General features: G+C 37.8%; 1 protein-coding gene across 1 annotated transcript in view; it reads left to right on the forward strand.

The window, feature by feature from the left end:
- Positions 1-12,257, forward strand: part of lmf2a (lipase maturation factor 2a) — a 30,378-nt gene extending 18,121 nt beyond the window's left edge. The window contains exons 8-14 of the mRNA XM_088924225.1: positions 6,019-6,124; positions 6,580-6,676; positions 7,064-7,246; positions 8,548-8,716; positions 8,939-9,047; positions 9,201-9,309; positions 9,637-12,257. Of these exons, the coding sequence (XP_088780351.1) occupies positions 6,019-6,124; positions 6,580-6,676; positions 7,064-7,246; positions 8,548-8,716; positions 8,939-9,047; positions 9,201-9,309; positions 9,637-9,981 (1,118 nt within the window). The 3' untranslated portion in view covers positions 9,982-12,257. The remainder of the gene's footprint in view (positions 1-6,018; positions 6,125-6,579; positions 6,677-7,063; positions 7,247-8,547; positions 8,717-8,938; positions 9,048-9,200; positions 9,310-9,636) is intronic.
- The last annotated feature ends 3,692 nt before the right edge of the window (positions 12,258-15,949 follow it).

Below are 15,949 nucleotides of genomic sequence, written 5' to 3' on the forward strand. Positions count from 1 at the left end.
TTGTCTAACAGTCTGTCCACAAACAAAACATTCCTGTTAGACAAGAGGAATTGAAAAAAAAACAATGTTGTCAATGAAAACCGGTGTGTGTGTCTCTCCCTGCTGGATGTCCCTCTCACAAACTGCTGAATGAATAAAATAATTTTATTGAAAACGAGTTTGCGATTGTCTGGTCTTTAAATTCTGGAGATACGCGATTCCGTATTATATTCCCTTTTAATCAAATTCTAAAAGTATGCTTGTTGACTCCGGTATCGCGTTAGTTAAAGACTTCGATGCTTAAAATGTTTAGGGAGAAATGGAATACTGGTGTGTATGTTTTCTTTAAAGTACCGAGACCAGCCATATACTGTATGTTTAAGTTCCAAAATTAATATCGTTTATGGGCTTCACACGCGTTGCAGTATGCTCAGGCACTAAGTAAAAGGAGATGCTTCGTATTGCTTGACTAATTTTAAAAACTAAGTTATAAATGCAGGCGCTGCTCTGGTGCGTCGGCTCCTACACAGTGCCTGTCTGCTGTAAGCGTTACAATATACATACCCAACACTGCTTGTACCCATCTGTCATGCAAATAAAACACCTTGAATTGAATTGAATTGAGGGGAGAAGGGGGGGATACTAAAGCCAATACTGGCTCAATGGGCTTTGACGTGCTAATGCGTTGGTTTAACAGTCCGGGTGTGGCAGGCTTCCAATGTCAACTCGACTCGATTGGAAGACAATGAACGTATTTTAGCCCTAAATGAATTAATAGCAAACATAAAACATGGTTTACATAAAATACATTTTTCCAAGAAAGTTTATAATAATACGATCTATAGTTGAAATCTGAGCCTACTTTAAAAATAAAGGAAAAGCATTTTCAGAGAGCAATCACGCTGTGTTTATGTAGAAAAAGCGATTAGGTTTATGAGCAATCTAATTACCTAATCGCTTAAAACGCTATATAAAATAAAGTTTATTTAGAGATGAATGATCAGTGTGGTAGTTTAAATAATGTGAGCCAGGAAACTAACACAGCGCCACCGGATTTAATAACGCAATAAAAACGCTATAAAATAATGTGACACAGTACAGCACAGTACAATAATACTGACCATGACTTTAGAAGCATAAATTACCTTACACTCAATTTAAACACAAGCTGTCTTTCTGTATGAACCTCTAAGCTAGTTCATACAGAAAATGTAGAAATGCATTAGCCTGATTATGATTAAAAACACATAATTAAACACGCGTTTGCGATTTAAATCAGAACACGATTTAAATCAATATAAATGTTTATATTGTAACGCATACTGTCCAGCCTCCATTTCTCTATAAAAATTTACTGTTGCTCACACACACACAATAGAAGCAGGAACCGCTGTCAGAAGGGAAGATATGTTCAAAATATCGCAAATATCGATCATGTTGCGATATTTTGAAATATAAAAGTCAACTGATTGTCCATAATATCGCTTACCTATTTTTTCGAAGAAATGTTTGTTAAAAGAAAAGTCCGGCACCAGCTGGATTCGAACACACAACCTGCCAGTTGGTAGTCACGCACCTAGACCAGTAGGCTACAAGAGAGCTCGCATGATCAGGCAGGCGAAACAGCCCTACACAGCCCTGCCGCAGTACACGGATATAATCATACCGTTATTAAATTCTTGAGATACGCGATTCCATATTATATTAAATGCTTGTTGACTCCGGTATCACGTTAGTTAAAGACTTCGAAGCTTACAATGTTTAGGGAGAAATGGAATACCGGTGTGTATTTTTTTCTTTAAAGTACCAAGACCAGCTATATACTGTATGTTTACGTTCCAAAATTAATATCGTTTATGGCCTTCACACGCGTTACAGTATGCTCCTATTCTTTTTATGCTCAGCTACTAAGATTTCCCTTCAGTGGTAAAATTCAATATCTACAACGGGCACAGTAAAGACGTTTACAGTAAGTCTTTCTACGACAGACCAACGGACCACGAGTGCCCCTGTCGGTCAACCAATCACGCACCGCGGTATCCCGTGTCATCATACCTGCGGTATCTGTACCGCAGTGTCTGTACCGCCCACTTTGAATGGCTGCATCTGTAGTAAGAACACCACTTACTGTTATTGTAAAAAGTTGTACTGATTTAATACCACTTGATGGTAATATTAATATAGAATTATGTAACTGAGCAGCTAAAAGATCACAAGTGGATGTTTTGGAAACATTTTGACATTTGTTTTTTATCGTCCTTAGAGTTGGTAATGGACATCCAGGCGATTCAAAGCCCGATCAGAGCATTACTTTTGGTTTGTTTGTTACATAGCTGAATGTATAAAAATAGTCCAGTATTATAGCTTGTTCTGATCACGTTGTGCCTCTTTCAGGTTTACATCCAAATTGAGAAAATCTAAGATTTGTCTTAATCCAAATTTCAGCAGCCAGTGATCAGCCAACAATTTAACTTTAAATTTAAAACTTTAAACTGTATATTGTACTGTACAGTACTGCGCAGTCGAAAGACCTACTGGGAGGTTGTTTCTAGCAAAATTGGCTCCGGCGTGAGTGTGTTTATCTGGATGAATTATTATAAGTGATGATTTCGTGATTAAGGATTTCTTCACGGAATTCTTGTAAGTTAAACAAAGGAGGGAAGAAGGGTTATTTTTGCAATCGCCAGTAACCAGAGAACAGCTTATCAATATGTTGAAACCGTACCATGACGGTGAAGACAGACGTGTTACACCTTTAAGTGACCCAGCCACTGTTGTTTACTATGTTGTGACAATGTTGTGTGGCTCTGCGGGAATTATTCTGTAACCTGAAGAGTTATAGAGAAGACGCGTTGAGTCTGGTCTTTTCAGTTTGAAATTAACCTTTAGAGCGATCCTTTTGGTTATATTTTCTATATAGCCAGATGTGTAAAAAGAGTTTATTATAGCTTGCTGCGAATGCAATGTGCCTCTTTCAGGTTTACACCCAGATTAAGAAACTATTTTGTCTTAATACAAATTTCAGCAACGAGTAATTTAACTTGACATTTTTTGATTAAGAAAAAATATTTCACACATCCTGTACTGCACTGGCTTTGAAACCATACGTTATCATACTGTATGTAGAATATATTTATACAGTATACAAGCCCACTGCTGTTCATTGCCTTGTGCGCTACTGATTCAGTATATCTGTGGATCTGACTTCATGGGATTCGTGTGTTAAACAGCGGGAGGTGACACCCGGGGGGGGTTTGATTGTATTACAAATGAGTCCCTGAGGCATATCGTTCAAGTTTCAGAATCATAAAAAATAAATCTTTGAGGAGTTTGCATGAGAGAAAAAGGTACCTGTTCAGAAGTCGTGTTATGCGCCAAGTAGGTGAATTTGACAAGCAGCTAATGTTGCTTAAATAATTTAAAATCTGACTGTACTGTAGCTCTCATGTAATTGGGCAGATGGTCACCTTGCTCTTATAATGGCTCTGTTAGAGTTTGTGTTAACACACTGCACCCTTTTGAATGGATTTTTATCACCTTTGTCTGGGGCGTGGGGGTTGTATCCCTTCCTCAGTTTAACATCTGATACATCCTCAGTAAACCGAGAGATTAAAACCCACTATCGATAAAACATATCGGTAAAAGCCATGATGGACACCACGATTACCCGTAATACAAATTGTTGTACCTTGATACCTGTAATACAAAGGACCACTACAAACTAAAACAACCCCCAGTGCCGCAGGCGTGAACCAAGGAAAAAATATCAACTCCACAAAACAAATCAAAGATCCTGCACAAGTCACCAAATATGCTACTGTACATCCCCACTATAGTTATTAGCAAGGTGAAGCTGATTTTTTAAACATTCTTTAGAGAAAATCAGTGACATGTCCCTGCCTAGTTTAGACATTGCATGACTTTAAAAGTTATAAAACAATTTTTAGATAGTTAAACAACACTTATTATGCACGGAAAGCGGGTGCTTTTTCTTCCTCGTGATCAGCTTAGAATCTTTGTGAACGTTGTAAGTTAAAATAATTTTGCCAAACAGCACGGAACGTATACACAAAAAATCACTTCTCATAAAACCAGGAATTACTTGGCTAAAGCATGACTATGACTGTGTATTGATGGAGAGTGAAATTACAGCCCACTTTCCTCCCCCCTGTTGCGAGGTGATAATGCGCTCGCTGGCTGGCACGAAACAGTCCCTCCATTCTGAGTATTCTGGAGATGGTCTTAATGTTCGTTAATTCATTTTATTACTAAAAGATCTGCAGATCTCCTTCACACCACAATGAGAGGGGAGAATAATTTTTTGTGAACAAAAACGAGTGTTGTGTTTACGAAATGTTTTTAAACGTTTAATAAAAATGTAAACAAAAAACCTACAGCTTACACAAAGATTCTGATCACGAGGAAGAAAAATCACCCGTTTCTCTTGCATAAAAAGTGTTTAACTACCTAAACCCATTTATTATGGCTTTTAAAGTCATGCCATGTCGGATTTAGGCAGTTATTGTTTTTTATTTTTGATTTTCTTTAAAAATTAAAAGAATCAGTTGCCTATCATGCCATACAATATTATGTTAAATAATAGTAACATTATAGTAACGCCAGCAGCCATATCACCCTGCAACTCACAGTTGGCAGCCCATTGAAGTTAAGCCGGTGTAAGCCTGGTCAGTACCTGGTTGGAGACCTCCTGGGAAAAACTAAGGTTGCTGCTGGAAGAGGTGTTAGTGGGGCCAGCAGGTGGCGCTCACCCTGCGGTCTATGTGAGTCCTTTTGCCCCAGTATAGTGACGGGGACACTTTATTGTAAAAAGGCACCGTCCTTCGGATGAGACGTAAAACCGAGGTCTTGACTCTCTGTGGTCATTATAAATCCCAGGGCGTTTCTCGAAAAGATTAGGGGTGTAACCCTGGCATCCTGGCCAAATTTCCCATTGGCCTTTACCAATCATGGCCTCCTAATAATCCCCATCTATGACTTGGCTTCATTACTCTGTTCTCCTCTCCACTAATAGCTGATGTGTGGTGAGCGTTCTGGCGCACTATGGCTGCCGTCACATCATCCAGGTGGATGCTGCACATTGGTGGTGGTGGAGGGGAGTCCCCATTACTTGTAAAGCACTTTGAGTGGAGTGTCCAGTAAAGCGCTATATAAGTGTAAGCAATTATTAATTATTCTTATTACATTTTTGAGAGACTGCAGAATGCTTCAACTGATGCATAAAAAATGTAGCATAATGTGTTCTCGTGTTATGAACTCTTACAACTGGGATCTGCTTTATTCAAACTAAGGTTTCTAAAAATGCAACCAGGTGCTAGATATTGTTTAAATAAAAGCTGTAAAAATTTTCACAAATCGCGATCTTTAAAATGACTGTGGTTTAAAAGCTCATTTTTTGCAAAGTTATTGACATCTGAAACATTGTCTCATAAATAGGCGTTTTAATAAGAAAATAACTGAAAAAGATACAAGAAGTTTGAAATTATTTATTAACAAATTAATACTGTTAATAATGATCAGATACATTATTATAGTTTCAGTGTTTTTTTTATTACCACTGTAATTTTCCGCAGTAAGTGACTGAGTTAAAGAGTTTGATGCATAAAATGTTCATGAAGAAAGTAGAATACTGTCGTGTACTTTTTATTTAAGCTACCACTTCCAGCCATATACAGTATGTATAATATATTTATATTCCTAAATTAATATAGTTTATGATGATATAATGTTCAGACGTTATTTTTATGCTCAGCTACCAAAAAATCCCTTTAGTTGTAAAATTCCATATTAATATTCCATATTAAGCGGATTTAAACATGCACAGTAGAGAGATTAAATGAAGCAATCGTTTTACTAACAACTATTGCACCACAAGTGCCACCTGTTGATCATCTTTGGCTAGAAAATCATGTACCGCAGCCGCCTGTAGCTCAAAACGATAAAACCCCATACCCCGGTAGTTTGAAGATTTCCTTAAATAGCATGTATGATGAATCTTGTATTTGTGCTTTCTTTCTGTAGCATTCACCTATCATGAATTTATCCACTGGCTAAAGCTGGTAACCATTCCTACTATTTGGATGGGAGTCCTCTCCCTTACCTGGGAGCTTGTCACAGCCATGTTCAAGTAGGTGTTCGTGTTTCTGTGAGCAGATCAAAAGGTTGATTATCATATTTGGAAAGGAAAATAGTTGGTATAATATTCAGTTGATGATTTTTAACGAACATGATCTTTTTTTACCACATTAGTTTAGGAACAAGTAATAGGTTTATTCCATGCTGAAAAAAAGAAGAAAGAAAACACGTTTCGGCCGTGGAACCTTCTTCACCTGAAGAAGGATCCACGGCCGAAACGTTGTTTTCTTCTTTTTTTTCAGCATGGAATAAACCTATTACTTGTTCCTTTGCAGCCTACGCATGCTGACGCAGCTACCCACCTGAACTATATTAGTTTAAATATTTTGATATCACTAAAAACACAGAAAGTAACTTAATGGCATAAAAATAGTTTTCTGAATTACATCTGTAGATGTTTTCAAGTGGTTTTGTAAGGAAAGCCCTGTGTGTTTTTTTTGCCTTCAGGTGTGCCAGTGTTCGGGGATTTTTCTGGAAGCTGTGGTCCACAATTCAGTGGGCAATATTTGCCACTGCTGCTGTAGGCATGTTCACAGTTAGCCTGGTAAGAGAAGCTATTACTTCTATAGTCACGTTCCACTGCTCACATTTTCAGTCTTTGATGACTAATGGCCTCTGCACTTCACCATTAAAACTCATCTAGCTGTTTCTTTGGTCTCCTTTTCTTCTCCCCTCTCGTTTAAGACAGTTATTTTCTCAGCATTAAAAAAGAAACATCAGTAGCCCAACGCTGTCTAAGATGTGTTAACTGTTAACATGATGTACATTATTTGTCTTTTTGTGTTTGAGGAACATAAAATACTTCTATGATGATCTTAACATTTTAAATCAGGGTGATGTTTAATTATTTACTATGATTAGTGTTTTTAATAGCAAATAGAATGTACTCTTAATCTGTTTTCTACAATTTAACTTCTTTCTTTGTTTGTAGGTCCCCTATACATTCATCGAGTATGATGCCAATAGCAGGTTGTGGCCAGGCATCAGAAAGGTCTATGATGTTGTTGATCGCTACCAGCTAGTGAACTCCTATGGGCTTTTCAGGAGGATGACTGGGGTCGGAGGTCGTCCAGAAGTGGTGATAGAGGGCAGTCTTGACAAAGAGACGTGGACAGTAAGTTGTTTGATAAGGACAGCCGTGCATGTTTGTTTGAGAACTTGAAATCGTGTAGCACATTGTTGAAATATAATTAGGCTACGTCTATTCTATGGACAACCAAACACTTTCACTGAGCTTGTCTGTCAAAAGTTTTTATGATCGTAGTGGCAGAGCAGTGTTTTTCCCTAACCCTAAATCTACATATTGATGTGCGTTTTCATACAGAATTGATGCCTAAATTTATCTGCAATGCATGCTTTTTTAAAAAAAACTTCAGTAAGTTGAAAAGTATAAAAGAAGATGGAAAATGCCACTGAAATGTAGATAAAGCATAACATAAATAACATGAGAACGATCAAGTACAGATGTTATAGGAATTCCTTTAATTAATATTTCTCAAGTGCTGTTCAGATGTCACCCTTTTTAAACACATTTTTCATGTTCTAATGGTGTGTGTGTTTCAGTGCATAGTGGTATCAGTTTCGCACCTGCAGTACAGTCCCTGTTTTGCTGAATACAGTCTCATCCCAGGTTGTTTAGAACAATTGTTATGAACATGAACACATTGTAATTTGAAACCATACTGAATGACTGAATTTAACTGTTATTTCTTAAATTGAGTTGAAGGAAACTTCTAAATAGAACAATTCAACAATTTTTCAACAACCCTCCCTCACTCGGGTATGTGGAATGTAAGCAAGTTAATTTGTATGGAACAGTTAGTGTTTGTCGGAGTCCATGTCTTTCCCACATCTGTCTAATAAATTGCTCAACTGATAAGATTCTAGACAGAAATAGGGGAGCATATACTTACAAAGAAAGCTAAAGATTGTTCTTAAAGTCTACAAATATGATGTAAACTTAGTTGTATTTTTGAACCTGAATGCAAGAGAAATCTCAAAAACACCAGAAAAGCAGGGATCGTCCAGGACCAAGGTCGAGAGCTTTCTGGTTTGTACAACAGGTGTACCAAAATGTTATAAGTACCAGTACTTTTTTATTCACAACCTGACTCTGTTTTCAGTTGTTTAAAATGCAGTCTGCCTATTATGTTATAATGTGTAGCTGCCATCTTGTATCACATCCTTCATGCTGGAAACCGTAAGCTTTTGAAGGTTTTTCAGGTACACAACAGCCTCAAAAACTGTCTAAAAACCACTGCAGCTATAAGCTATGAGATGACTTTTTTTTAAATGAGTGTGGTGGTTTTTAAACACGTATTCCAAAATAGCGATTAAGTGTTCATCAATCGGCAGCCATAGTAATATCCTGGTTATGCGATAGCTTGAGCTTCCTCTTCCCCCCCCCCCCCACAGGAAATCCAGTTCATGTATAAGCCTGGTAACATCAGCGCCCCTCTCCCGTGGGTGACTCCCCATCAGCCGCGACTGGATTGGCAGATGTGGTTTGCAGCTCTCGGCCCTCATACACAAAGCCCGTGGTTCACAGCTTTGGTCCATCGCCTTCTACAAGGGAAGAAGGATGGTGAGTGTGGCCAGCACCAGTAAGGAGTCCAGAGCTCGCCTGTTCTTGTGGCTGGTTGAACAGCGAGTAAATAACGCAACGACACTACAACATTGGGTTTGCTCCCATATAAAAAATGAGTATGACCATAAAGACAGGAAAAAGGAGACTGAAGAGGTCTTAACATAGGCAGCTATGTCTCTTTGCCACTGACAATTTGTTGTCTTTTCTTCTGCCCAAAAGTGATCAATTTGATACAGGTGGATGAGTCTCGGTACCCTTTCAGCCAACAGCCTCCAGCGTTCATCCGGGCCAAGCTTTACAAGTACTGGTTCACTGAAATGAGTGATGGGTGAGTATGGCAGACTCATCTCTTATTTTACTGCTGGTAAAATAAGAGATTCAAGCACAAAATGTCATTAAGACTTTTTAAATGGATTGAAAGCCATTTCTACTGCTGCTCTGAATTCAAACATGAAAACAATTTTTCTGACCTTGTTTGTAGGCCCAATCCACAGAATTGGTGGAGAAGACAGTTTGTTGAAGAATTTTACCCTACAGTGTTCCTTGGGGATCCCACATTAGATGCAATGCTCAGTCAGTTTGGACTGAAGGTAATGTCTTTAGACACTTAAAGTTCAACAACATATAGTCAAATTCTGCTGGAGGGGATACTGTGCCATCTGTGTATCTAGACCAAACTGAATGAGCTATTTTGAAGCAAATCACATATGTTGCTTATTATAGTTCTGTAGTTCTGAAGTTTTTGCCAAAAATCTCTTTATGGCATTATACTGAATTTTATTGTTCTTTCAACACAATTTTTGATCTAGTTCGATTTACAATTAGTTTTGGTATTATTTTTTCTCTTTGCATAAGCCTGCAGTGAGCTCAGAAAGGCCTGTGTCAGTTTAAACATAGCGGTTTCCTTTTGTTTTAAGGACAAGGGACCTTTGAAACGCACCATGGATGCCTTCGTTCCGGTTGTCCTGCGACACGTTCGTGATTATGTCCGATCCCTGACGGGGCCCCAGGTCCTGTGGGCCCTCTTCCTCACTGGAATAGCCATCTGTCTCCTTAAAATGCTCTTTGGCAGAACTCCAAGAGGCAGCAAACCAAAGTCTACCGTTAGTGAAAGCAAACCCAAAAAGCCTAAGGACACGGCGGGTGCTGCGGTGAAGAAGGATCAGGGGAAGAAAAAAGAGGACTTGACTGCGGATAATGATGGAGAGAATTCGGAAGAGCAGATGGTAGATTCAGAAAAAAGCACCAAAAAAAGAAAGTGATGGTATTTGGCTTCGTCCCTGATAATGTCCATTCTTCATGCAGTGGAAAACATGGAGGTCATTCCAAAGTGCCCTTAAAGGATTCTTTTAGAACGGTCACTCCAAAGCTTTTGTCCAAGCCCCCCAAATGTACTTTTTTCCCCCCATCGAACATTTTATAGACTTAAACGACCTTGGTTGATTTTTCCTGTGTTGTGCTGTAATTTTCAGAATAAGTGAAAGTACCTCGAGTAGCTAGAAGAAATGTTCAGCTAGGCATTTCTCTCCACCTTCAAGGGGTAAAATCGTTTAGGCCTTTTAAAGCCCACATCCTTGCTGTTGCAATTTATTAGAACCAAAGTAAAGAAACAAGTGGCAAAATGGCTATCTGAACCGGCTGTAGTGCTTTTTGTTTAATTAGGGGTAATTTTTCTAACACATCCTAGCAATAAAGGGACTTGTTTTCATTGTTAGAACTGCAGGATTATTTCACTTTTTTATGTTTTTCCCTGGTGAGTTTTTGTCACGTTTGTTGAACTGTAGGATTCTCAATGGTGGGCCATATTTTGTTTCTTAGATTAAGTCATTGTAAATCTAAACTAAAAAACTCTTTTGTATTTTCTCCTATGTACCTTGCTTTCTTCACATTTAGTTTTCAGAATTTTGAAGGTTTTTACAAAATGTAAGAAAACAGTAAAAGTACATTTTCACTACTGTGCTTTCTATATTATGTAATGGATTTTATGATCTTCAGTTTCCTAAACTTAAACATATGTTGTAGCTGTTAATTTCTAACCCACTGAGAGCAAATATTTTTTCCTGCTTTGTGTTCTGCTTTGATTGTGGTTGAGTATGGCAACAAAAAAGTATGCATTCCATTTTTTTTATATTGGATTGAGTTGGCAATTAAATGTATTGAATGGTAAATTAAAGGTATTCCCCAAATCCCCAGGTTTTGCTTTAGGGCAGTGCTACTTACACTCTGTGGCGTTGCTTTTGAAGTTCTCTTTACACTGCGTATAAACTTGTCTTATTCAGTGATAAATGCCTACAAAATATTCAAGTTTTTTTTACTTAAGACGGTACCTTTAATTTCAGTGCCAGTGAATGAAATAGTGCCACCTGGAGGGCACTTGTGTATACTCCTGGGAATGTAATGAAATATCATTCTTTATTAACAGTGGTCATCACTTTGAGTTGCACTAAACAAAGGCTTAAAATACCAGTAAGTCTTGGACTGCCTTTCTTCAAATGAGGTCTGTTTTGTATGTTCAGTTTTGTTGGTTAGAGTGAATGAAAACCATTCCATAAAAACCTAAGAAACTTTGGAGTAATGCATGTAAAGTTCTTCATTACAAAGCACTATTTGTTAACATCTTGGGAAGGCATAGTCATTTCTACCTTCTTTGAATGGATCCTGCTTTTAGAAATGTTTGTGACCTACCCAGAGTTTTTGTGTATTTTAAGCCAGGGATCCATTGTGTTTACAGAAATATGCTTCAGCTCAGGTGGGTCAGATGTGTTGTAGGAAGCATGCTGTGCTTCAGAGTAGTCTTAAATCTGATTGACGTCATCAAGAGGTTAGTTGACATCAAGGCATATACACTAAGGTTATGTAAAATAAAAGTATAGCAGTTTTAAGCCAACAACTAAAATGTGTGCATTTCAGTTAGCTATGAAACACATAAAATGTTTTGTGTGCATTTTCTGAGCTTTTTCACCTCTTCCCAGGCTTCTTTGAGTATCATAAGTGTTAAATGCATTCTTGATATATAACTAAAAGAAATTATCTGAAATTACCTACCTTAATACCTTTTCCCAGAGAGACTAGGGTCAAACGTTGTACACTAGGAAGTATTCTGCTTTTGTTATCAAACTATTTAATGATTGTGCATTTAAGCTCAGGTGGCAGGCCTGTTTGATTGCAAACTTGAATTGTAAGTGCAACATAAATGGCTGTCTTACACTACCAAAGCTGCAAAATGTATGGGATTCTGTGTCAAAATCTTGAGACCGTGTGTTAGATTTATTTTTGGTGTGTGTGTTTGGTGTAATCGTTCAGGTGACATGACAAGTTATAACAGAAATTGTGGGTTTGAACAAAGGCTTAGCTGAAGAGGATGTCTGTGACTTGATTTTAAAATCGGTCAGTGCTCTCTTGTTGAAGCAAACGGCAGAAGGATTTTATTTTTCTCTGCGTTTTCAAAATCACAAATATGAAAGCAAGGATATTAAAAGTGGACAAATGTTTTAAAGCTGTGGATGATATTTATAATAAAACTCTCTACAAAATACAAGCCTTTCTCCTGTTTCAGAGTTTGTGTCATTAGCAGATTATTTCTTACTCTTGCATTAAACCAGGGGGTGGGCAAATCCACTTGGCACATCTTGAGATCATTGCCATTACTTTGAAAAAACTGTGAAATATTTCTGGCAATCACCTGCACTTTTCAGATGTAAGGTGGCTACAATGAATGGCTCATTCAGTGTGGAGAAAAAGTGTTGATAATACAGATTATCCCTTCAAAGTACTTAATGTTAGCAAAGGTCTTTGACAGTTTTATGATGTAATGTTCTCAGTGATTTGAGTAATCGTTATTGAAATCAATTTGTTTTCTGTTTATAGGACATGAAGAATTGTTCTTGTTCAGCTGCATTATCAACAGCGTCTACAGGCCTAAAAGATAGCCAATTAAATTAAACAAACATTGGAAAACTAAAAAAAACGTACAAATGTGATTGTTGTGTATTTATACACTGTTCAGTTTGCTGTAGAGCAGATTGGTCAAAGCTAACTCATTTTGATACACTTATTGCAATCGATGCTCTTAACTCCCTTCCTAACCTTGGAGCCTATTCATTCTAAGATACTGTATTTGTGCTGTTCTGCCAAGGTTGTTGTCTTGTTTTGTGTCCTGCGTGTATTCTGGATAGGCTCTGGGTAGTTCAGTCCCTTGCGGGGAATAAGCAAGTTTTTATCAATGAATAAATATGTACTATAGTATGGACTAAACCTTAGACAAGTCAGTCTTTTCTTAAGATTGTTTTTAAGATTGTTTATTTGCTCCCAAGGTCAAAGGAAGTACACGAGGTGGCAGCTACATTGGCAGGTGTCTTTGCAGAGGAAGTTTACAATATATGCAAAGTTGGTCATGCAGGAATACAAAATAATAAAATGGCAAGAAAAACGGTGCAAAGTTATGCAAAAAAAGCCATAAAAACGCATGGTATACAGAATGTACAGTAAATAAAAAGCAGTTACCTAAACACCCTGCCACAGTGCATTTTGTTAACAATGAGTGCAATTGGCAAATTATATTTCTAGTCTGAGAATTAAGGCAAAAGTGAAAGTTGCTTAAGATAAAAGTTGCTAATAGTATTTAAGTACTTTAAGAAGTTTAGTACCAACTTTAGCACCAATTAAAAGTACTAAAAGTATTACTCAAGTTAGAGCTGAGAGATCCTTCATGTACTTATATTTGAACCCTCAACCCCAACCCAACTTGAATGAGACTCAAATTCAAATACGTGACCTCTAAAAGAGAAGCATGTCTTTGATATTTTGGCAGTTATCGTCTAGTTGAACAATTTGGAAGATATTTGAGTTAAAAAAAATTAAAAGGCAAGAAATCAATTTTTAATTTCAATTAAAAAGCAGTTTTTCAAATAAATTGCTAGTTCCGTAACATACAGAACTAGTCTACTAGTACTTTTTTATTTTTAATTTTTATTTGGAGAAAAACAACTGGTAGTAAAAGTTGCAATCTTATGCTTTTTTTCATTTGTCAGATCCGATTGCACAAGAGCAGATGCTTGAAATAATTATGCATTAAACCATTTGTTTTGTGATGGTTAAATCTGTTTTTGTAGATGATGTACTATTGTTGAACAGTAAGATCTAAACATTCGTGAGGGTTCAGTGCAGAGAACCATCATGATTAGCCAAATCCACATACAGTATAACTGTCACATAATGCATAAAGTATACACTGTACCATGGTTAAAAGATATGAGAAACCCTCCCTTATATGATCATCAAAGTAATAATGCATTGGCTTTAAGATATTGAAAACACCAGTGATCGACTGAAACAAACAATGGTAATCACAAACTTATAGTATTCTGCTAAAGTAAACATGAATTCATCCTCTGGTGCAGCCTGTGCTTTCTCTCTTTGCCTTCCAGCTATTCCATGCTCTGCAACTGGCACAACCCGCTGTAATGAAAAGAGCAGTAAAATTTGGTCACTCCCCATGCAGCTGACACACAACTGTGTTACTTGAGATGTGGATGCTGCATACTGGGTACTTGGGCAGGGAGAGACAAAAACACTAGCTAGATTCATCTCATGATCCTAATCAGTGGCAGAGTTAATCTGAATGTTGTACTTTATAACTTTTGACTCGGTTTCATTCCGTTCTGCTCTTCTTCCATGCAAGACCCGATCGGCACCATTGAATCTTCAATCAGCAAATTTGCAAATGTTATATTCGCAGATGTCGAGACCCTACTGTACTCTTTAGATTATTTTCTTACAAGTATTTCTGCGCTGTTTTTCCTTGCTAGTTTCCAGCAGAACGATACTGGGAATCATCTTTGCCTCCATCCCACTGGATAAAGGTCATATTTTGTCTAAATGCATTGTGTGAAAGCTGTTGTGCGATGGTTTCTCCTCAATGCAAGTTGTTACAACACATGTGCCTCCCATCCCATGCAGATTGTACAAGTCCTTTGGTGACTAGCTAATAGAAATGGGAACAAGACAGTGATGTCTGAAAGCTCCTAATCATGATCAAGAACAGATGTGGCTGTTAGTCAAGAAACTCTTTGGGTATTTGGTATAAGGTATAAGTACATTTTGGCAGCTGTAACTGATTAAGCACCCCTTTTTAGAATCCACTCTATCCCTTTTGTTTGGGAGATTATGCTATACACCCTCAACAGTGTCTTATCACCCATGACCTTCAAGGTGTCATGACCACCAGACAATGACCAGTCCGAACACTGCAGTGAAGTTGTGGCCCAAGAACCCCAGAGTTATGATGTAAAAATTATCAGCCTAAATAAAATTCAAAGGGATGGGTCAATGATGTAAAATGTTTCATTTTTGCTGTGTACGTCTTAAACTTGTTTCAGATCACAAGATAAATATAAGGGAAAAGTACATAATGTCATGTCATTTGCCAAACCGCTTTATACCATACGGTGTCACGGGAAGCCAGAGCCTACCTGGCAAGCAATGAGCACAAGGCAGGGTACACCCTGGACGGGGCGTCAGTCCATTGCAGGGCAAGTGCAAGCCAATCATACATGGGGACAATCTGGAGGCCACGGTAAAGGCTGAGGGGGGAAATTTGGCCTGGACACCGGGATAACTCCCTACTCTTATCAAGAAATGCCTGGGGATCTTTAATGACCACTGAGAGTCAGGACCTCTGTTTCACTTCTCATCCGAAAGAGAGTGAAGTACATAATGTCATCTTTTATTTCAGGATATTTAAATGAATACATTTTGGACCAAAACTGTTTTGTGTTCAGTCACCCCAAATTTCAGGTCAGCATAAGTATTGGGCCAAATCAACTTAAACCTAATCAAACTAGTAGAAAGTTAGTATTTGTTCTCCGTACTCCTTACCTGTAACGACTATGTTCCATCGACATCACCAGACTCTTGATATGTTTGTTTGAGATGCTTTTCCAAGCTTGACCTGCATACACTTTCATTTGTTGCTTGTTTGTGGGGTTTTCTGACTTTAGTTTCTAGTTTCTAGGTAAGTTTCTCTGGCAAGTATAGTAAAATGCAGTTTCCTTTTGTGGGGTTATGCTTGCCATGTATTGATGGCACTTCAACCTTTTTACTTAAATACAAGTGTACAAAAATGTGTACCATGAATCAGTCACCTCATACTGTACATAGGTGGTACACATACTGAACCTGGAAAGCTTTTGGGGGAGTGTTTTGAAGGTCCAAAACGTAACTTTAAAAGGA

This window comes from Atractosteus spatula, chromosome 8, assembly GCF_055471065.1.
Source record: "Atractosteus spatula isolate fAtrSpa1 chromosome 8, fAtrSpa1.hap1, whole genome shotgun sequence".
Lineage (NCBI taxonomy): Eukaryota > Metazoa > Chordata > Actinopteri > Semionotiformes > Lepisosteidae > Atractosteus > Atractosteus spatula.